This window comes from Xiphophorus couchianus, chromosome 8 (assembly GCF_001444195.1).
Source record: "Xiphophorus couchianus chromosome 8, X_couchianus-1.0, whole genome shotgun sequence".
In the NCBI taxonomy this organism is placed as follows: domain Eukaryota; kingdom Metazoa; phylum Chordata; class Actinopteri; order Cyprinodontiformes; family Poeciliidae; genus Xiphophorus; species Xiphophorus couchianus.
The window spans coordinates 22188314-22209577 of NC_040235.1; the positions used below are offsets into that span (position 1 = coordinate 22188314).

General features: G+C 42.1%; 2 protein-coding genes across 6 annotated transcripts; both read left to right on the top strand.

Annotated features, from left to right (window-relative positions):
- Positions 1 to 1717: 1717 nt before the first annotated feature.
- tor1 (torsin family 1) lies at positions 1718 to 6925 on the top strand. Of its 2 annotated transcripts, none has more exons than XM_028025211.1 (5): positions 1718 to 1916; positions 3080 to 3345; positions 3424 to 3599; positions 5902 to 6029; positions 6127 to 6925. In XM_028025211.1, the coding sequence occupies exons 1-5, from the start codon at positions 1718 to 1720 to the stop codon at positions 6369 to 6371; spliced, it is 1014 nt and encodes a 337-aa protein (XP_027881012.1). In that variant the 3' UTR covers positions 6372 to 6925. The 2 variants fall into 2 exon arrangements, with proteins under 2 accessions (XP_027881012.1, XP_027881013.1); XM_028025212.1 differs by lacking the exon at positions 1718 to 1916 and adding an exon at positions 2027 to 2328.
- A 117-nt stretch (positions 6926 to 7042) lies between these two features.
- On the top strand, positions 7043 to 21252 carry LOC114149388 (torsin-1A-like). 4 transcript variants are annotated; one of them, XM_028025209.1, is made up of 7 exons: positions 7043 to 9560; positions 9674 to 9748; positions 17976 to 18120; positions 18645 to 18910; positions 19348 to 19523; positions 20192 to 20319; positions 20398 to 21252. In XM_028025209.1, the coding sequence occupies exons 2-7, from the start codon at positions 9692 to 9694 to the stop codon at positions 20640 to 20642; spliced, it is 1017 nt and encodes a 338-aa protein (XP_027881010.1). In that variant the 5' UTR covers positions 7043 to 9560; positions 9674 to 9691; the 3' UTR covers positions 20643 to 21252. The 4 variants fall into 4 exon arrangements, with proteins under 4 accessions (XP_027881010.1, XP_027881011.1, XP_027881008.1 ...); XM_028025210.1 differs by lacking the exons at positions 17976 to 18120; positions 18645 to 18910; positions 19348 to 19523; positions 20192 to 20319; positions 20398 to 21252 and adding exons at positions 10405 to 10670; positions 11108 to 11283; positions 11952 to 12079; positions 12158 to 13018 and having other exon boundaries at positions 9674 to 9875; XM_028025207.1 differs by lacking the exons at positions 7043 to 9560; positions 9674 to 9748 and adding an exon at positions 17657 to 17787 and having other exon boundaries at positions 17901 to 18120.
- The last annotated feature ends 12 nt before the right edge of the window (positions 21253 to 21264 follow it).

Here is a 21264-nt window from a genome sequence, read left to right on the forward strand (position 1 = left end):
TTTTTAAAAATCACAATTAAATAATCATTGTTACTTTTCCTGGGTTTATCCAAATGTGAGATATCTATAAAAGGACTTTTACAGTTAAGAATGTTTTTATTTCTTTTCATTGCAGATCAAGTTTATCCATCAACCAGTGACCTTAACCTTACAGGTTCTTTTTCTATCATCTCTGTGACCTTTTTATATTTTCTAGACAAAATAAAATAACAATAATTAAAATTAGATTGGGACAAATAACAGGAATTATACCCAGCTACACCTCATGCTCGCTGTTCGCACCCCTCCTGGTGGGTGAGCAGCACCACCACTGGAAAACACACCTGGCTTTCTTATCTTCCAGCATTATGTACATGCAGATCTTCAGATGTGGCTCTCTGAGCCTCCTTTCTGTGGATCATCTCATTGTTCATGTCACAGGAATGTGCTTTGATTCTCCGAGAGACCGTCCTCCAGGCGAGCATGAGACGAGGTGAACAGCGTGGGAGTGGGAGTGGGGGGCTGGAGGGAGCGTTTAAGTGTGATTGGTGGCACTGCTTTCTGTTTATGGAAGGATTAAAGGTTGACCTGTGCCCTCTGGTAGCCTTCTCCTAACTACTGTGGGAATATGCGCTGGAGAAATGAAAGGAAAGAGCAAAGAGCTCCAATCATCCAGTCATCAGATCGCATCCACACACTGCCTTTTCCCACCTGATGACGGCTGAAACGGCGACCACATCTTTCTGGGGGAAGTTTTATTCCTCCACATAAAAATAGGCTGCTTCCACAATTGGCTGCTACTTGTTTATTTATCTTTTCTGAAAAGAATCTCCATTGTTTACATGTTGATCAATGCCAACCTGGAGGAATGACTGTGATTTCAGATACAACAGTATCTCCATGGCACCAGCAGTGATGTTTTATTTTGTCACAGTATTCATCCAGTTTCTGTCTTATTTTCTGCATCCTAATGGAGATGAGGTTTTTTTTTTCTCTTTCATTTTTTTCTATGCTTTTATTAAAGTTTGGTCGGGAATTGTGTGTTTTGTGCGTTTTATGTCTGGTTCTTAATCCCTGGGACCTATCTCAGCTGTGCTGTAGCGCCACCATGAGGCTGATAAGTCTCACTTAAATGTATTTGGTCTGGTGCTTCTTTTTTTCAACATTTTGTACATGACGCAGAAAAAGTTGCATTTGGGTTTGTGGAGATATTTTTACTATCAGAAACCAGGCTCCACTCATTAAGCAGATGACATCTCTTTTAAGCTTTTTTTTTTTTTTGCTTTATCAAGAGCAAAACAAAAATATTTTAGCAGAAAGGTTAAGAATATATATAAACAATTATTATTTTGTAATGTGAAACATTATGACGTGTCTTACAGCCACGTTTTTGCTAATCTTGACCCTAGGGTCATGACCCCAACTGTGTAACAGTGGTGTTCATATAATCTCCAATGATTATATTTAAGCAACAATTTTGTAAAGCGATAAAAAGAGAACAGTCATTAGTGACTTGTGATAAAGATATGTCTTTACTTCATGGATTCAGAGGTTGTAAGAGTTAGGGAAACTCAGCCATTAATGTGTAAACTGATCCCCTTTAAGAAGGAGAAGAAGAAGAAGAACCTTTGGACCCTGACGTCACCAGTTGAACCACAGCAGCACTTCCCGTTCGGGACGCTTCGCCATAACAACGCGTCCCTCTCGGCTTTTATCCCGGTTTGCCTTCGCGAAAGAAATGCAGCCGAGAAAGCAACACGTCCTGCTCCTCTGGTTGCTTTTCTACTCCAGCATGGCGGAGGCGCTGGAACCCATTAGCACCACTATCGCAGTAGGAATGGCTGCGGCTCTCACGGGGATTTTAGCGAGATACCAGAACATTTTCTACTACTTCCACGAGTGCTGCCGACCCGAGTGGATATCATTCAATATAACAAGTAAGCAAACAATCCTGCAAAGACTGCTGCTTTTTAGTGTTGTTGGGGATTTTTTTCACTTTAATCCTCGTGAGTATCCAATTTAAACCATTTTTTCAACCCTGACTTGAACGAAGCTCAAAAAATGACGTAGGCGGAAGCGCCCGTTGCAGGCTTTCCGTCGTTTCTTTTTCTCGTGCTCTACCATTTTATGACACAAAAACGTCTTATGTCGGAAATAACCCTTGTGGCTCGACAATGAAGGCTTCGCATATCTGTTTGTGGGTGACACTGGCGTTCAGCGGGTTGGTGAGCGCGTTTGATCCGATCACAACAACGGTGGTGGTCGGTTTCGGGGCCGCGCTGGGGCGGGCTATCTTCAAATACTTCAAGGAAACGTGCGATCCAAAATGGATAGCCTATAACGCAACAGGTGAGCTCGGATGCAGCGTTAATGCTTGAGCTTGGTGTAAGAAATCTACTTTGTTATTGTTTTGCACTAACGGTAAAAGGCGGTAAAATGGCGCTTGTGGGGGTGGGGTAATGTAAACTGAAAGCGGAAAATATTGCCCTTTTAGCTAATGTTGCAGAATGTCTGCATCTGTAGATCTCCACAGCAGTGTAGTGCACATTAGAGGGCTCAAGAAACTTAAAAAAAACAACAAAAACAAAACCCTCATAAACAACAAAACGGACATAAATAGTTAATACAGTTTGTTATTCATTGTCGTGGCATAGAGGTGTCGTTACCCCGTTTCTCCTTCTTCTGCAGCCAACTTCAGTAGCAGTCAGTTTCGAAAAGATTTCTGCAGAAACCTCTGACTGAAGACACTTTTACCTTGTCAACCTTATAGCACAATATCCAGGGAAAAATAAGATATTTACAGTAGTATATCCTGGATGACATCTCCAGTTGTTGGCAAGCATTGCTAATCTGCCTCATTTGCTTTTGCAGCTCCTCTTTAAATCTCTGTCTTACCATATAGTTGGAAATCCAGGTAGAGAGACATTGGAGTCAAGGTTGTGATCCTTCACCATTTTGATCAGTGGAAACCATCTTGTTGCCACGGTTACGAATCATGAAACCCTAGGAGAGTGAAAAACCAAACGGAAAACAAGAGGGAAAAATCAGAATGGACCTAACTTCAACCAATCCTGATGCCTCTCTTGTCTAAATTCTCCAGGGCTCAAGACGGACCTGGACTGCAAGCTGTTCGGACAGCACATTGCATCCCGCATCATCTTAAAAGCTGTGAACGGCTTCATGAGCAACACGAACCCGAAGAAGCCCCTGGTGCTCTCTCTCCACGGGTGGACCGGCACCGGGAAGAACTTTGTGAGCCAGCTCATCGCCGAAAGCGTTTTCGCCGAAGGAATGCACAGCCGCTTCGTCCACGTGTTCACGTCCACACTTCACTTCCCACACGCGGAGCACATAGCCACCTACAAGGTGAATTATAGTCCATGCAGAGTTTTACAGCACATTTCAGCTGTCTGACCTGTTTTCATTGCTTGCTTTTGTCCTCAGTCTCAGTTGCAGCAATGGGTCAGAGGCAATGTGACCAACTGTGAGCGCTCCATGTTCATCTTTGACGAGATGGACAAGATGCACCCGGGCCTGATTGACAGCATTAAGCCATACCTGGACTATTATGACAAGCTAGACGGGGTTTCTTATCGGAAATCCATCTTCATCTTCCTCAGGTAAACGACTAAGTCTTCAGAAGATTTGGCTTGTGTCCTAGGAAATTAATACTCTTGGTTTTATATTGATTTTTGTCAATGTAGTAAATGAAGAGAAACAAAGCATTTTTCTTAGGGCTATATATATATATATATATATATATACAGTACAGACCAAAAGTTTGGACACACCTTTTAATTCAATGAGTTTCCTTTATTTTCATGACTATTGACATTGTAGATTCACACTGAAGGCATCAAAACTATGAATAACACATGTGGAAATATGCACTAAACAAAAAAGTGTAAAACAACTGAAAATACCCCTTATATTCTAGTTTCTTCAAAGTAGCAACCTTTTGCTGTGATTACTGCTTTGCACACACTCTGCATTTTCTTGATGAGCTTCAAGAGGTCGTCACCTGAAATGGTTTTCACTTCATAGGTCAACCTGCCCTGTCAGGTTAATAAGTGGGATTTCTTGCCTTATAAATAGTCATGAAAATAAAGAAAACCCATTGAATTAGAAGGTGTGTCCACACTTTTGGTCTGTACTGTATATATATATATATATATACATATATATATATATATATATATACACTGCTCAAAAAAATAAAGGGAACACTCAAATAACACATCCTAGATCTGAATGAAAGAAATATTCTCATTGAATACTTTGTTCTGTACAAAGTTGAATGTGCTGACAACAAAATCACACAAAAATCATCAATGGAAATCAAATTTATTAACCAATGGAGGCCTGGATTTGGAGCCACACACAAAATTAAAGTGAACTAACACTACACACTGATCCAACTTTAATGTAATGTCCTTAAAACAAGTCAAAATGAGGCTCAGTATTGTGTGTGGCCTCCACGTGCCTGTATGACCTCCCTACAACGCCTGGGCATGCTCCTGATGAGGTGGCGGATGGTCTCCTGAGGGATCTCCTCCCAGACCTGGACTAAAGCATCCGCCAACTCCTGGACAGTCTGTGGTGCAACGTGACGTTGGTGGATGGAGCGAGACATGATGTCCCAGATGAGCTCAATCGGATTCAGGTCTGGGGAACGGGCTGGCCAGTCCATAGCTTCAATGCCTTCATCTTGCAGGAACTGCTGACACACTCCAGCCACATGAGGTCTAGCATTGTCCTGCATTAGGAGGAACCCAGGGCCAACCGCACCAGCATATGGTCTCACAAGGGGTCTGAGGATCTCATCTCGGTACCTAATGGCAGTCAGGCTACCTCTGGTGAGCACATGGAGGGCTGTGCGGCCCTCCAAAGAAATGCCACCCCACACCATTACTGACCCACTGCCAAACCGGTCATGCTGAAGGATGTTGCAGGCAGCAGATAGCTCTCCACGGCGTCTCCAGACTCTGTCACGTCTGTCACATGTGCTCAGTGTGAACCTGCTTTCATCTGTGAAGAGCACAAGGCGCCAGTGGCGAATTTGCCAATCCTAGTGTTCTCTGGCAAATGCCAAGCGTCCTGCACGGTGTTGGGCTGTGAGCCCAACACAACCCCCATCTGTGGACGTCGGGCCCTCATACCATCCTCATGGAGTCGGTTTCTAACCGTTTGTGCAGACACATGCACATTTGTGGCCTGCTGGAGGTCATTTTGCAGGGCTCTGGCAGTGCTCCTCCTGTTCCTTCTTGCACAAAGGCGGAGGTAGCGGTCCTGCTGCTGGGTTGTTGCCCTCCTACGGCCTCCTCCACGTCTCCTGGTGTACTGGCCTGTCTCCTGGTAGCGCCTCCAGCCTCTGGACACTACGCTGACAGACACAGCAAACCTTCTGCCACAGCTCGCATTGATGTGCCATCCTGGATGAGCTGCACTACCTGAGCCACTTGTGTGGGTTGTGGAGTCCGTCTCATGCTACCACGAGTGTGAAAGCACCACCAACATTCAAAACTGACCAAAACATCAGCCAGACAGCATAGGTACTGAGAAGTGGTCTATGGTCCCAACTGCAGAACCACTCCTTTATTGAGTGTGTCTTGCTAATAGCCAATAATTTCCACCTGTTGTCTATTCCATTTGCACAACAGCAGGTGAAATTGGTTGTCAATCAGTGTTGCTTCCTAAGTGGACAGTTTGATTTCACAGAAGTTTGATTTACTTGGAGTTATATTGTGTTGTTTAAGTGTTCCCTTTATTTTTTTGAGCAGTGTATATACAGTATATATATATATATATATATATATATATATATAGTGAACTACACGTGAACTCCGTTTCCTAATTACAAGACTTCTAAAGGCAATTGGTTGCACTGGATTTTATGTATCACTTCTGGTTTTCACCCGACAGCAACGCAGGAGGAGATGGCATCATCCAGACGGCTCTGGAATTCTGGAAAGCGGGAAAAAATCGAGAAGAGATCGAGCTCAAAGACCTGGAAACGACACTCTCGCTGTCCGTGTTCAACAACAACAAAAGTAAGCCGAGGTCACGTCGTAGTTTCTTTTAAAAAAAAAAAAACCCAACAAAAATAAGTAAAGTTCTTCAAGTACTTTTCCGTTTCTCTTCCCTCAGGCGGCTTCTTTCGTACAAGTTTGATCGACAAGAACCTGGTGGACTTCTTCGTTCCCTTCCTGCCTCTGGAGTACGAGCACGTGGTACAGTGCGCCATGGCTGAGATGGAAGCCAGAAACCTCAAACCGAACCCCGACGTGGCGGACATGGTGGCCAGGGATTTGGTCTACTTCCCCAAATCTGAGCGAGTGTTCTCCGTCAAAGGCTGCAAGACGATAGAGAGCAAACTGGACTTCTACACATAGATGTGCGCATCTGAAGGACGTGAAAACGAGTCACTAAGTGCACTTTTTTTTTTAGAAAAAGAACTTTGCAGCCAAAATGACTAGAGACAGGAAGCCAGTCTGGCTGAAGAGAGTTAAGTGAAGATTTCTCTGTCTGACCTTGTGGCCATCAAGCCATCAGGAGGCCTTCTCACTTACACTCAGCGCCAGCCGGATGAAATATTCAAGCGGTCAGAGTGATTTGTCGCTTGCTAAGGAGCTTAACCTCTGCTTTTATGTCGCCAGTCTCGGACGGTTGTGTTTGCTTGCAAAAACTCTTAAATATTGATTTCCTTTTGGAGCCGTTCTCTGACGTGTTCTTGACGCGAACGAACTGCCTTAAATCTTTATCTCAGTTTCTAGTAGAATTTTTACAGATCAACAGCTGTTCATTTACCTCAATAAACGAGCAGCTGGTGGTGTAGGTTGGGTGAAAACAGGAAGTCTTTTATTCTGCACTGTTAAACCTCACTGCACTGCAAAGATTACATCAGTGAAATGAAGTGTTGTAACGTGATTTGTTTTTAAGAAACTCAAAACTGTTGTCTTGTCGTCAATTTTGATCGTCTGAATGGAAACAGCTTCGGTTGGCGTTTCCCAATCAAAGCGCTACATTACGTGTAATATACGGTGAGTCTCAAAAACGAACACTTGCTTCTTAAAATGTCAGGTTTTTGTTACGAAAAGAAAACGAGTCCATGATAAATCGCTTTAAAACATTTTCACATGTAATGTTGCGGATAAATTTATCGTTATGACAACATAATGCAGTGTAATTATATTTTAAAAGGTGAAGGTTTTAGAGAATTAACTTAGACATTGACCTGAAGCCATTTTGTAATAAATCCTTGTTAAGATGGACATTTATTTCATTTTTCCAACATTCGGACGGATGATAATCTATGATTTTTGTTTTCAGGAAACCAAAAGCAGAAAGACCTTAAGAATACAGACCTTACACACATTATCAAATATTGCATCATTTAGTACAACTCTAATACAGATCAGCTGAAAAGTAAATAAATCAGTTGGAAAGCTTTAGCTTAGCTGCAGTAGCCTAGTTTTATAAACTTTAAACTTTATTAATTTAAGCATCTGGGCGTCTTTCATCCAGCATTTAGACTTGCAACAATAATCCAAGTCTATTTCATGAGGCGATTTACAATTGATGTTTGTTCTGAACTTTAGCTTGGCCATGACAAAATATCATCGCAATATCAGTACGTGCAAAATCAAAATTAGTGGTGCACCGATAATTTTGGTGCACCGATAAACGGAAGAAATCAACCCTGATTTCTTGCGTTTTGGTTTGATCAGCAATCGGCCGATGCGTACATAAATCCACCGATCTTATCTATCCCCGCAAAAGTCTGAAAATTATGTTTGTAGGTGCAATAGGTCATCCTATTGCTGCCAACTTGGTGTCTTTGTTGCTGTATTTAGTGACTTTAGAAACAAAAATAAACAAAAGTCATTCATTTAAAAAAATTGTTGGCCAGTGATCGGCCAAAAAACTGCAGTCGGTGCACTCCTAATTCAAATAACAAAGATCAGCCTTGGACAATATTTGCTCTGGGTGTTCTTGATGTATTTGACCAGCAGGATGGACTCTGCTCTTAATGTTTACACCTGATATATAGTTTCAGTGGCTGAGCTGCCCATGGAGGACGGGAAAATAAAATTTCGGGTAATAATTTATATTGCTGGAATTTTCAGCAAGAGTATCACAATTATACATTTTCCTCCTATTGTGCAGACCTAGTGTTTACTCAAGTAGAGTGGATGATGAAATTTAACATACCACATTTTAGTTTAAGGTTTTCATAATTATTAAACTGTATTTTGCAACAAAAAAAATCCATTCCAACTGATTTTTTTTGTTCCTTTAGTTGACTTGTACAGAATAAATGTTACATTAATGTTGGAAAAAGTTTAGATGATTTCTCATTGTTTCAGTGCTATACTAATTCTTTCTTTATGGAGCTACTGTATTCTACTTTTTAAGCAGTGGGAGGAAGTATATGCTCTGTTGGTTGTACAAGTGTTAAGAAGAAAGCAAACCTTTTCAGTGTGACTGCTTACCTCTGAATGTCAATGTAAATTTCTGCTGTGCAGTGAAAGCTCCTTGGCTGTAAACACACCACCAAGAAGTCATTCGGATCACAGCTAATAATAAAAAAAATATTTTTGATTATCAGCATTTTACTCATTAATGTAAAGGGAACACCAGCTTCCAGCTCATTCAGCTCATCACTTCAGTAAACCCCTCATGGGATCGGCCGGCATTGAAAGTTGTGAAATAATCAAACATGTTGCATAGCATGACTGTGCAAAGTGCAACTTCAGGTGAAACGGTGAAATAAAAAGCATAAAACCGATGGAGCAGGAGAACCACAAACACTGTAAACCAAAATAAGTTGGGGTTTTTTTCGTAGGAAAAAGGCTTTTTTCATAAACATTAAGTATGTTAAGACAAACCTCACTTCTGTTTAGAATTAGCTTTGCACATTCAATGTGTATTATTGTGCCGTTATCAATATATTACTTGAAAATGGTCAACATTATCATTTCTCCCAATAATTACTGGGAAAATTTATTGTCCAGCAAAATATATGATCATTTCAGGTTTAGCTAAAAACAGTCTTAAGATTAAATAACAGTATCCACAGATCTGAAAAGCTGTGTGCGTTCTTGACCAGCGTCAGTAGTTTCCAAGGTATCTTGTGCTGCTATTTCTTTGTTTTTTTTTCTTTTGTGAAAATATAATAGTTCTTGGAGGGAATTGTTCACAGTTATAATTGCATGCCATTTGTAAGCTTCCTTGTCACTGTTCAGTTCTGAATGGTGGTGATTCAGAATTATGTCCTCATTCATTTGTTATTCATGAGCAGAACTAGAGTTTAACCATAAATAAACTCTCTACATAAATGTATATTCTAAACATTTGCTCACACTGTAAAATTAAGTCCTAGCAGCTTACAGTGTGTAAATTAACCCGACTAATAAATGTTGGTAGGTTTCAGTGTACGTAGTTACGTGGCAGTTATGACGTAGTTCATAGTTTGTTAGTTGATGGAAAGTTTAAGGAAGTGTTCCTTTGATTACAGATCCGCCATTTTGCATATGATTAATCTATCCTAAGTAAACGGACACATAACACAAGCTTTTAAGGTAAATAAAACAGTATAAGGCAGCTTTGGACCTTTGAATGACCACTTTTATAACAACACTTCCACTTCGAGACGCTTCGCCACAATAATGTGTTCTTTTTGGTTTTAACCCAGTTTGTCTTGCTAATCGAAATGCATCCGAGGAAGAAACATGTCCTGCTCATCTTGCTGCTTCTGTTGTCCAGCAAGGCGGAGGAGCTGGACAACACCGCAGTGGGAATGGCTGTTCTCGTTGTTGGCACAGGAATTTTATGGTGTTCCATTTTATTGTCCTACGAATCCTGCTCACCCGTTTGGATATCCTTCAATAGTACAAGTAAGCATATGAGTAAGCAATACAAGCAATAGTGTGTTTTTTTGTGTCAAATTTAATTCTATAAAAACGTTTTATGTAAAAAAAAATCTGAGTGGTTCGACAATTAAAGTTTCACATATCTTTTTGACGAACGCGTTTGTTCTTTGAAAGCGAAACTGAAAACTGTTGTCTTCACAGAGTTTAGCACCTGTGGCAAATACTTCTACATATATCATCTCAGCAGACTATGATCATTCACCATTTAGGATATTTTAATTTTTTTTTTTGTTTGTTTGAAATAAACTTATTCATATTCAATATGCAATCTGCCACAAAAGCTAGAAAGCATTTCTTCAATCTCAAGGGCTCAAATCTGTTGTTCCAACTTGTATGAGGTATTCTCATGCTTTCATTCTTATTAATTGACAAGACAACAGGGATTACTCCACAAATTCAGAAAAAAAATGATGGCCCCCCTGCAAACCTTTCCTATATGACTCATGGCTCCAGCCACAAATCTCCTGATCAGCTTTTCATCTAAATTCTCCAGGGCTCGAGACGGACCTGGACAACAAGCTGTTCGGACAGCACATTGCGTCCAGCATCATCTTAAAAGCTGTGAACGGCTTCATGAGCAACACGAACCCAAAGAAGCCCCTGGTGCTCTCTTTCCACGGGTGGACCGGCACCGGGAAGAACTTAGTGAGCCAGTTCATCGCCGAAAGCATTTACAGCAAAGGAATGAAAAGTGACTTTGTCCACTTGTTCACATCCACTTTTCACTTCCCACATAAACATATGATTGATACCTACAAGGTAAGGAATACCCCACATCTCTAATCAAGTCAGCTTTATTTGTGTGGCACAATAAGGTAGTTCAAAATTCTTTACTTTAAAAAAACATAATGCTGAAACCAGTTATATTGTGAACAATGAACAATTATTACATTTGTCAGACACTGTTGCAATAATCAACAGAGTTGATTATGAGATGAGTTTCTCTAGATCTTCCTGGGACTTTTGTTCATTATGGCTGTTCTTCAGGTGATAGAAGGCCGACTTTGTAACTGTATTTATGTGGCTCTGAAGGTTAAAGTCTGAGTTCATCACTACACACAGATTTCGGCCTTGTAATAACTAAATGTTTTAATTTTTGGTGGTTTGATAATTGCTGTTTTTAAATCCTGGAGGGAAATACTTGATGAGAGTCTTTTTCTGTCCAGTTCAGCCAGCTGACATGCTTTTGTCCTCAGTCTCAGTTGCAGCAGTGGGTCAGAGACAGTGTGACCAACTGTGAGCGCTCCATGTTCATCTTTGACGAGATGGACAAGATGCATCCAGGCTTGATTGACAGCATTAAGCAGTACCTGGAATACTATGACAATCTGGATGGGGTTTCTTATGGGAAGTCCATCTTCATCTTCCTCAGGTAAGACCACACAAGATTCTGGTTACATTTTAAGGAGGACCGCTATAGGCTACTTTTATTTTGAGTTATGATGGATGTTTGTGATCATGAAGTAAATGCAGAAAAATACAGCATTTTTTTCCTTGTAGTTGTCATATAAACAACTCTGAAACGGTACTGAAAGTGGGTCTGGTATGTGATTGGGCTATTCCGACATATCAATATGCTTTGACCAATACTTCCATTGGCGCTCTGACTGGAAGATGAACTTCCACTACAGTATGAACTCCTTTGCAACCTCAAACAGGTTTTCTTCCAGGCTCCCCAAAAGCTACCACGGTGCCGTTGGCTTCTTCTGTGGTTTATGACCTCCATGCTCAGGTTCAGTTTAGGTTGGTAGCTTTGCTACTGTGTGAAGCTCGTCTTTTTTAAGATGATACGTTGAACGTTGTGAGATGTCCACAGCTTGGGATATTGCTTCAGAACCTAACGGTTTCATCTCTAACCTGTCTGTTGTGTTCTCTAACTTCATGAGATTGGATTTTCTCTGATATTCTTTGAGACCTTCATAAAATGCTAAATTATACAAGTGAACTCAGTTTCATAATTACGAGACTTCAAAAGGCGATTGGTTGCTCTGGATTTTCAATTTAAATTTCAACGTATCGTTTCTGGTTTGTATCCGACAGCAACGCAGGAGGAGACGACATCACTAAGACGGCTCTAGAATTCTGGAAGGCGGGAAAAGGTAGAGAAGAGATCACGCTCAAAGACCTGGAAAAAACACTCTCACTGTCTGTGTTCAATGACCAAAATGGTAAGCTGAGATCTCGACAACTTTTCCTTAAAATCAAGTAAAAGTGCTCAGAGTCCTTTTCCGTTTCCCGTCCCACAGGGGGCTTCTTTCACACAAGTTTGATCGACAAGAACCTGGTGGATTTTTTTGTTCCTTTCCTGCCTGTGGAGGAAATACACATAGTCCAGTGCGCCATGGCCGAGATGAAAGCCAGAAACCTCAGACCAAACCGCGACGTGGCGAACAAGGTGGCCAGAGATATGATCTATTTCCCTAAAGATGAAAGAGTGTTCTCTTCCACAGGTTGTAAGACGGTACAGCACAAACTAAACTTCTACAGATAGATGTGCGCATCTAAAACATGAGAATGAGACACTATGTGATGTGACAGATGTGAACGAACAACAGGAAGTAGCTGCCTTGCATCTTTGTCTGTTTTTATTGGAAGGAACTTTGCACTTAAGCAGCTCTTTATTTACCTCAATAAATGACCAGAGCTGTTAAATCTCATGGCACACTGCTAAAAATTGCACAAGTGAAATTAAATGTCATAATAAGATTTGTTTTTAAGAAACTCAGGATTGTCATCTCATCATCAACTCTGATTGTCTAAATGGAAACAGTCTTTGTGTTGATGCTTCCCAATCAAAGCACTACATTATGTGAAATATATAAGGTGATTCTCAAAAACAGGTTTTTGTTATGAAACAAAATCAAGACCATGATAATCACTATAAAGCATTTTTCACTTCTTCTTATGAACATGTACAAAGCAGAACACATTGTAATCATATTTTAGAGGGTAAATATGGGAATGCATTAAGTTGGACTTTGACCTGAAGAAACTTCTGTAATAAAACATTGTTAATATGGAAATTCATTGAATTTTTCAGCACATATCACACTTTTTCCTAAGGTCATGCAGCCCTAGTAGAGAAGTAAATAAATCACTGAAATTCCCATGTTGGAGTCTGTGGAAGTGAAGACAATACAGACGTAAAGGACCGGGGTGAAACTAAAATAACCAGGACCAGATCGTTCCAAATATTATAATTGTCACTTAAGGTTCATAATCAGCTTCAGAATTGTCATCTGTGGAGAAAAACAAAGTGGTAAACTATCCATCCATCCATCCATCCATCCATCCATCCATTTTTTTCCGCTTCTCTGGGGTTGGGCCGTGGGGGTAGCAGCTTCAGCAGGGAGGCCCAGACTTCCCTCTCCCTGGCCACTTGTTCCAGCTCCTCCAGGGGAATCCCAAGGCGTTCCCAGGCCAGCCGAGAGACATAGTCCCTCCAGCGTGTCCTGGGTCTGCCCCGGGGCCTCCTCCTCGTGGGACGTGCCTGGAACACCTCACCAGGGAGGCGTCCAGGAGGCATCCTGACCAGATGCCCAAGTCACCTCAACTGGCTCCTCTCAATGTGAAGGAGCAGCGACTCTCCTCTGAGTCCCTCCCAGATGACTGAGCTTCTCACCCTATCTCTAAGGGAGAGCCCAGAAACCCTATGGAGAAAACTCATTTCGGCCGCTTGTATCCGCGATCTCGTTCTTTCGGTCACGACCCAAAGCTCATGACCATAGATGAGGGCGGGAACGAAGATCGACCGGTAAATCGAGAGCTTCGCTTTTTGGCTCAGCTCTCTCTTCACCACGATGGACCGGTACAGCGCCCGCTTGACGGCAGACGCTGCCAGGCCAATCCGCCTGTCGATCTCCCACTCCCTTTTTCCCTCATTCATGAACAAGATCCCGAGATACTTAAACTCCTCCACTTGGGGCAGGACACACCCCCCGATCTGGAGAAGGCACTCTACCCTTTTCCAGTTCAAGACCATGACCTCGGATTGGGAGGCACTGATCCTCATCCCAGCCGCTTCACACTTGGCTGCGAACCGCTCCAGCGAGAGCTGCAGATCATGGCATGATGAAGCCAACAGGACCACATCATCCACAAAGAGCAGAGATGAGATCCTAAAGCCACCAAAACGGATCCCCTCAACACCTTGGCTGCGCCTCGAAATTCTGTCCATGAAAGTAATGAACAGAATCGGTGACAAAGGGCAGCCCTGGTGGAGTCCAACTCTCACCGGAAACGAGCCCGACTTACTGCTGGCAATGACTCTGACACTGGTCATACAGGGACCTGACAGCCCGTATCAAAGGGCCTGGTATCCCATAGTTCCGGAGAACTCCCCACAGGGCTCCCCGAGGGATACGGTCGAACGCCTTCTCCAAGTCCACAAAACACATGTAGACTGGTTGGGCGAACTCCCATGCACCCTCCAGGACCCTGCTGAGGATGTAGAGCTGGTCCAGTGTTCCGCGACCAGGACGAAAACCACACTGCTCTTCCTGAATCCGAGGTTCAACTATCCGACGGACCCTCCTCTCCAGGACCCCTGAATAAACCTTGCCAGGGAGGTTTAAGAGTGTGACCCCTCTATAATTTCAACACACCCTCCGGTCCCCCTTTTTGAACTGGGGGACCACTACCCCAGTCTGCCAATCCAGGGGAACTGCCCCCAATGTCCATGCGATATTGCAGAGTCGTGTCAGCCAACACAGTCCTACAACATCCAGAGCCTTAAGGAACTCTGGGCGGATCTCATCCACCCCCGGGGCCTTGCCACCGAGGAGCTTTTAAACCACCTCGGCGATCTCGTCCCCAGAGATTGGAGAGCCCAACCCAAAGTCCCCAGGCTCATCTTCTTCAATGGAAGGCATGTTGGTGGGATCGAGTAGGTCTTTGAAGTATTCTGCCCACCGGCCCACAACGTCCCAATTTGAGGTCAGCAGCACACCATCCCCACTATAAACAGTGTTGGTGCCGTACTGCTTCCCCCCCGAGATGCCGGGTGGTGGACCAGAATCATCTCGAAGCCGTATGGAAGTCATTCTCCATGGCCTCTCCAAACTCCTCCCACGTCCGAGTTTTTGCCTCAGCAACCACCCAAGCTGCATGCCGCTTCGCCCGCCGGTACCCGGGACTCTGCTTCCGGAGTCCCACAGACCAAAAAGGCCCAATGGGACTTGTTAGAGAGATAAATAGGAAATATTTAAGTTATTTGTATGATGGTTTGTTTTTTATTTTATTATATTTAGTAAGAAGACTTACTGGAAGACTTACATAAAAATGGTTCAGGCCATTTTTATTGTGAAATTTAGATTTATTTTGAAAGGCTTGCTTCCTCTCGGGCCATATATTGTATTAAAAAAGCTTGACGGATTACCAAGACACGGAGCAATACAGTTTTTGACCGTGTAAGCTATGTATGTTTTGGAAAAGGAAAAAGAGGAATTGTAAAACTGATGTATCGTCATTTTTGTATTTGCATTTTTTCGTTACTTTTTACTGATAAAGAATTTTTGTTAAATTCACGGTTTGCACGCGTCCTTTACTTCCAGTGTCTAAGGAATGACACAGATATTGGATCTGTTGCCATAACAGGACTCCTTGAGCCTGACAGCATCCCTCACCGAAGGTGTCTACCAACGGGTTTGAGGGTTGCCGTGAGCGTTGAAGTCCACCAGCAGAACAAGGGAGTCCCCAGGAGGAGCACTCTCCTGTACCCCCTCTAAGGACTCCAAGAAGGGTGGGTAATCTGAACTGTCGTTCGGCCCGTAAGCACAAACGACAGTCAGGACCCGTCCCCCCACCCGTAGGCGGAGGGTGGCTACCCTCTCGTTCACCGGGTGAACCCCAACGTACAGGTGCTGAGATGGGGAGCAACAAGTATGCAAACTTCTGCCTGATGCCTCTCACCATGAGCAACTTCAGAGTGGAAGTAATTCCAGCCCCTCTCAAGGAGACTGGTTCCAGAACCAGAGCCATGCGTCGAGGTGAGACCGACTATTTCTAGCCGGAACCTCTCAACCTCACACACTAGCTCCGGCTCCTTCCTCTCCAGAGAGGTTACATTCCACGTCCCAAGAGCCAGCTTCTGCAACCAAGGATCGGACCGCCGGGCTCCCCTCCTTCGACTGCCGCCCATCACGCACTGCACCCAACCCCTTTGGCCCCTCTCATGGGTGGTGGGCCCATGGGAGGGGGGACCCATATTTCCTCTTCGGGCTGAGCCTGGCCGGGCTCCATGGGAAAAAGCCCGGCCAACAGACGATCGCCGTCGTGCCCCCCCCCCTCCAGGCCTGGCTCCAGAGTGGGGTCCCGGTGACCCGCGTCCGGGCGAGAAAATGCCAAGTCCAATGTTTTTGATCATCATTGGGGTCTTCTGGCTGCGCTTTGTCTGGTCCCTCACCTAGGATCTGTCTGCCTTGGGTGACCCACCAGGGCCATGAAGCCCCAGACAGCATAGCTCCTAGGATCATTGGGGTACTCAAACCCCTCCACCATGATAAGGTGGCAGCCCAAGGAGAGGTGGTAAACTAGATTGATGTTTTGCACCCAACAGTTTATAGCACCATAGAAGTTAACATACATTCCAAAAGCCCAGAATTTAGAAAGGCAACTTCTGTTTTATTTTTCTAGATATTTTTCAAACACACCATCATCACAATATTGATGTCTAAAGACAGCTTAAGATTAAATAACATTATTCCCAGATCTGAAAAGCTGTGTGCGCTCTTGACCAGTGTCAGAGTTTAAAAGTTATCTTGTGTTGCTATTTCTTTGTTTTTTTTTTCTTTTGTGAAAATATAATAGTTCTTGGAGGGAACTTTTTGAATATCAGGGTTTTACTCATTAATATAAAGGGAACACCAGATTCCAGCTCATTCAGTGACCACTCTTCCATCACTTCAATAAACCCGTCATGGGATCTGCTGGCATTGAAAGTTGTGTAATCATAAGCTTGCATAGCATGACTGTGCAAAGTGCAACTTCAGGTGAAACGGTGAAATAAAAAGCATAAAACCGATGCAGCAGGAGAACCACAAACACTGTAAACCAAAATAGGTAGTTGTTTTTTTTTTATAGGAAAAAGGCTTTTTTCATAAAAATTAAGTATGTTAAGACAAACCTCACTTCTGTTTAGAATTAGCTTTGCACATTCAATGTGTATTATTGTGCCGTTATCAATATATTACTTGAAAATGGTCAACATTATCATTTCTCCCAATAATTACTGGGAGAATTTATTGTCCAGCAAAATATATTATCATTTCAGGTTTAGCTAAAAACAGTCTTAAGATTAAATAACAGTATCCACAGATCTGAAAAGCTGTGTGCGTTCTTGACCAGCGTCAGTAGTTTCCAAGGTATCTTGTGCTGCTATTTCTTTGTTTTTTTTCTTTTGTGAAAATATAATAGTTCTTGGAGGGAACTTTTTGAATATCAATGTTTTACTCATTAATATAAAGGGAACACCAGATTCCAGCTCATTCAGTGACCACTCTTTCGCCAAAAGAATGGTCAAGGACAAGGAAGCATTTGTAAGCTTCCTTGTCACTGTTCAGTTCTGAATGGTGGTGATTCAGAAATATGTCCTTGTTCATTTGTTATTCATGAGCAGAACTAGAGTTTAACCATAAATAAACTCTCTACATAAATGTATATTCTAAACATTTGCTCACACTGTAAAATTAAGTCCTAGCAGCTTACAGTGTGTAAATTAACCCGACTAATAAATGTTGGTAGGTTTTATGACGTAGTTTATAATTTGTTTGATTAGTTGATGGAAAGTTTAAGGAAGTGTTTCTTTGATTACAGATCTGCGATTTTGGATATGATTCATCTATCTTAAGTAAACGGACACATACCACAAGCTTTTAAGGTAAATAAAACAGTATAAGGCACCTTTGGACCTTTGAATGACCACTTTTATAACAACACTTCCACTTCGAGACGCTTCGCCACAATAATGTGTTCTTTTTGGTTTTAACCCAGTTTGTCTTGCTAATCGAAATGCATCCGAGGAAGAAACATGTCCTGCTCATCTTGCTGCTTCTGTTGTCCAGCAAGGCGGAGGAGCTGGATCCGGTTAGCATCACTATAGCAGTGGGAATGGCTGTTGGCGCTGCTGGTGTCACAGGAATTTTATCGACTAGCATTTTCTACTACTTCAAAGAGAGCTGCTCACCCGTTTGGATATCCTTCAATAGTACAAGTAAGCATATGAGTAAGCAATACAAGCAATAGTGTGTTTTTTTGTGTCAAATTTAATTCTATAAAAACGTTTTATGTAAAAAAAAATCTGAGTGGTTCGACAATTAAAGTTTCACATATCTTTTTGACGAACGAGTTTGTTCTTTGAAAGCGAAACTGAAAACTGTTGTCTTCACAGAGTTTAGCACCTGTGGCAAATACTTCTACATATATCATCTCAGCAGACTATGATCATTCACCATTTAGGATATTTTAATTTTTTTTTTTTTTTTGAAATAAACTTATTTATATTCAATATTCAATCTGCCACAAAAGCTAGAAAGCATTTCTTCAATCTCAAGGGCTCAAATCTGTTGTTCCAACTTGTATGAGGTATTCTCATGCTTTCATTCTTATTAATTGACAAGACAACAGGGATTACTCCACAAATTCAGAAAAAATGATGGCCTTCCTGCAAACCTTTCCTATATGACTCATGGTTCCAGCCACAAATCTCCTGATCAGCTTTTCGTCTAAATTCTCCAGGGCTCGAGACGGACCTGGACAACAAGCTGTTCGGACAGCACATTGCGTCCAGCATCATCTTAAAAGCTGTGAACGGCTTCATGAGCAACACGAACCCAAAGAAGCCCCTGGTGCTCTCTTTCCACGGGTGGACCGGCACCGGGAAGAACTTAGTGAGCCAGTTCATCGCCGAAAGCATTTACAGCAAAGGAATGAAAAGTGACTTTGTCCACTTGTTCACATCCACTTTTCACTTCCCACATAAACATATGATTGATACCTACAAGGTAAGGAATACCCCACATCTCTAATCAAGTCAGCTTTATTTGTGTGGCACAATAAGGTAGTTCAAAATTCTTTACTTTAAAAAAACATAATGCTGAAACCAGTTATATTGTGAACAATGAACAATTATTACATTTGTCAGACACTGTTGCAATAATCAACAGAGTTGATTATGAGATGAGTTTCTCTAGATCTTCCTGGGACTTTTGTTCATTATGGCTGTTCTTCAGGTGATAGAAGGCCGACTTTGTAACTGTATTTATGTGGCTCTGAAGGTTAAAGTCTGAGTTCATCACTACACCTAGATTTCGGCTTTGTAATAACTAAATGTTTTAATTTTTGGTGGTTTGATAATTGCAATTTTTAAATCCTGGAGGGAAATACTTGATGAGAGTCTTTCCCTGTCCAGTTCAGCCAGCTGACATGCTTTTCTTCTCAGTCTCAGTTGCAGCAGTGGGTCAGAGACAGTGTGACCAACTGTGAGCGCTCCATGTTCATCTTTGACGAGATGGACAAGATGCATCCAGGCTTGATTGACAGCATTAAGCAGTACCTGGAATACTATGACAATCTGGATGGGGTTTCTTATGGGAAGTCCATCTTCATCTTCCTCAGGTAAGACCACACAAGATTCTGGTTACATTTTAAGGAGGACTGCTATAGGCTACCTTTGTTTTGAGTTATGATGGATGTTTGTGATCATGAAGTAAATGCAGAAAAATGCAGCATTTTTTCTCTTGTAGTTGTCATATAAACAACTCTGAAACGGTACTGAAAGTGGGTCTGGTATGTGATTGGGCTATTCCGACATATCAATATGCTTTGACCAATACTTCCATTGGCGCTCTGACTGGAAGATGAACTTCCACTACAGTATGAACTCCTTTGCAACCTCAAACAGGTTTTCTTCCAGGCTCCCCAAAAGCTACCACGGTGCCGTTGGCTTCTTCTGTGGTTTATGACCTCCATGCTCAGGTTCAGTTTAGGTTGGTAGCTTTGCTACTGTGTGAAGCTCGTCTTTTTTAAGATGATACGTTGAACGTTGTGAGATGTCCACAGCTTGGGATATTGCTTCAGAACCTAACGGTTTCATCTCTAACCTGTCTGTTGTGTTCTCTAACTTCATGAGATTGGATTTTCTCTGATATTCTTTGAGACCTTCATAAAATGCTAAATTATACAAGTGAACTCAGTTTCATAATTACGAGACTTCAAAAGGCGATTGGTTGCTCTGGATTTTCAATTTAAATTTCAACGTATCGTTTCTGGTTTGTATCCGACAGCAACGCAGGAGGAGACAACATCACTAAGACGGCTCTAGAATTCTGGAAGGCGGGAAAAGGTAGAGAAGAGATCACGCTCAAAGACCTGGAAAAAACACTCTCACTGTCTGTGTTCAATGACCAAAATGGTAAGCTGAGATCTCGACAACTTTTCCTTAAAATCAAGTAAAAGTGCTCAGAGTCCTTTTCCGTTTCCCGTCCCACAGGGGGCTTCTTTCACACAAGTTTGATCGACAAGAACCTTGTGGATTTTTTTGTTCCTTTCCTGCCTGTGGAGGAAATACACATAGTCCAGTGCGCCATGGCCGAGATGAAAGCCAGAAACCTCAGACCAAACCGCGACGTGGCGAACAAGGTGGCCAGAGATATGATCTATTTCCCTAAAGATGAAAGAGTGTTCTCTTCCACAGGTTGTAAGACGGTACAGCACAAACTAAACTTCTACAGATAGATGTGCGCATCTAAAACATGAGAATGAGACACTATGTGATGTGACAGATGTGAACGAACAACAGGAAGTAGCTGCCTTGCATCTTTGTTTTCATTGGAAGGAACTTTGCACTTAAGCAGCTCTTTATTTACCTCAATAAATGACCAGAGCTGTTAAATCTCATGGCACACTGCTAAAAATTGCACAAGTGAAATTAAATGTCATAAGATTTGTTTTTAAGAAACTCAGGATTGTCATCTCATCATCAACTCTGATTGTCTAAATGGAAACAGTCTTTGTGTTGATGCTTCCCAATCAAAGCACTACATTATGTGAAATATATAAGGTGATTCTCAAAAGCAGGTTTTTGTTATGAAACAAAATCAAGACCATGATTTTAAAGCACTTTAAAGACTTTTTCACTTCTTCTTATGAACATGTACAAAGCAGAACACATTGTAATCATATTTTAGAGGGTAAATATGGGAATGCATTAAGTTAGACTTTGACCTGAAACTTCTGTAATAAAACATTGTTAATATGGAAATTCATTGAATTTTTCAGCACATATCACACTTTTTCCTAAGGTCATGCAGCCCTAGTAGAGAAGTAAATAAATCACTGAAATTCCCATGTTGGAGTC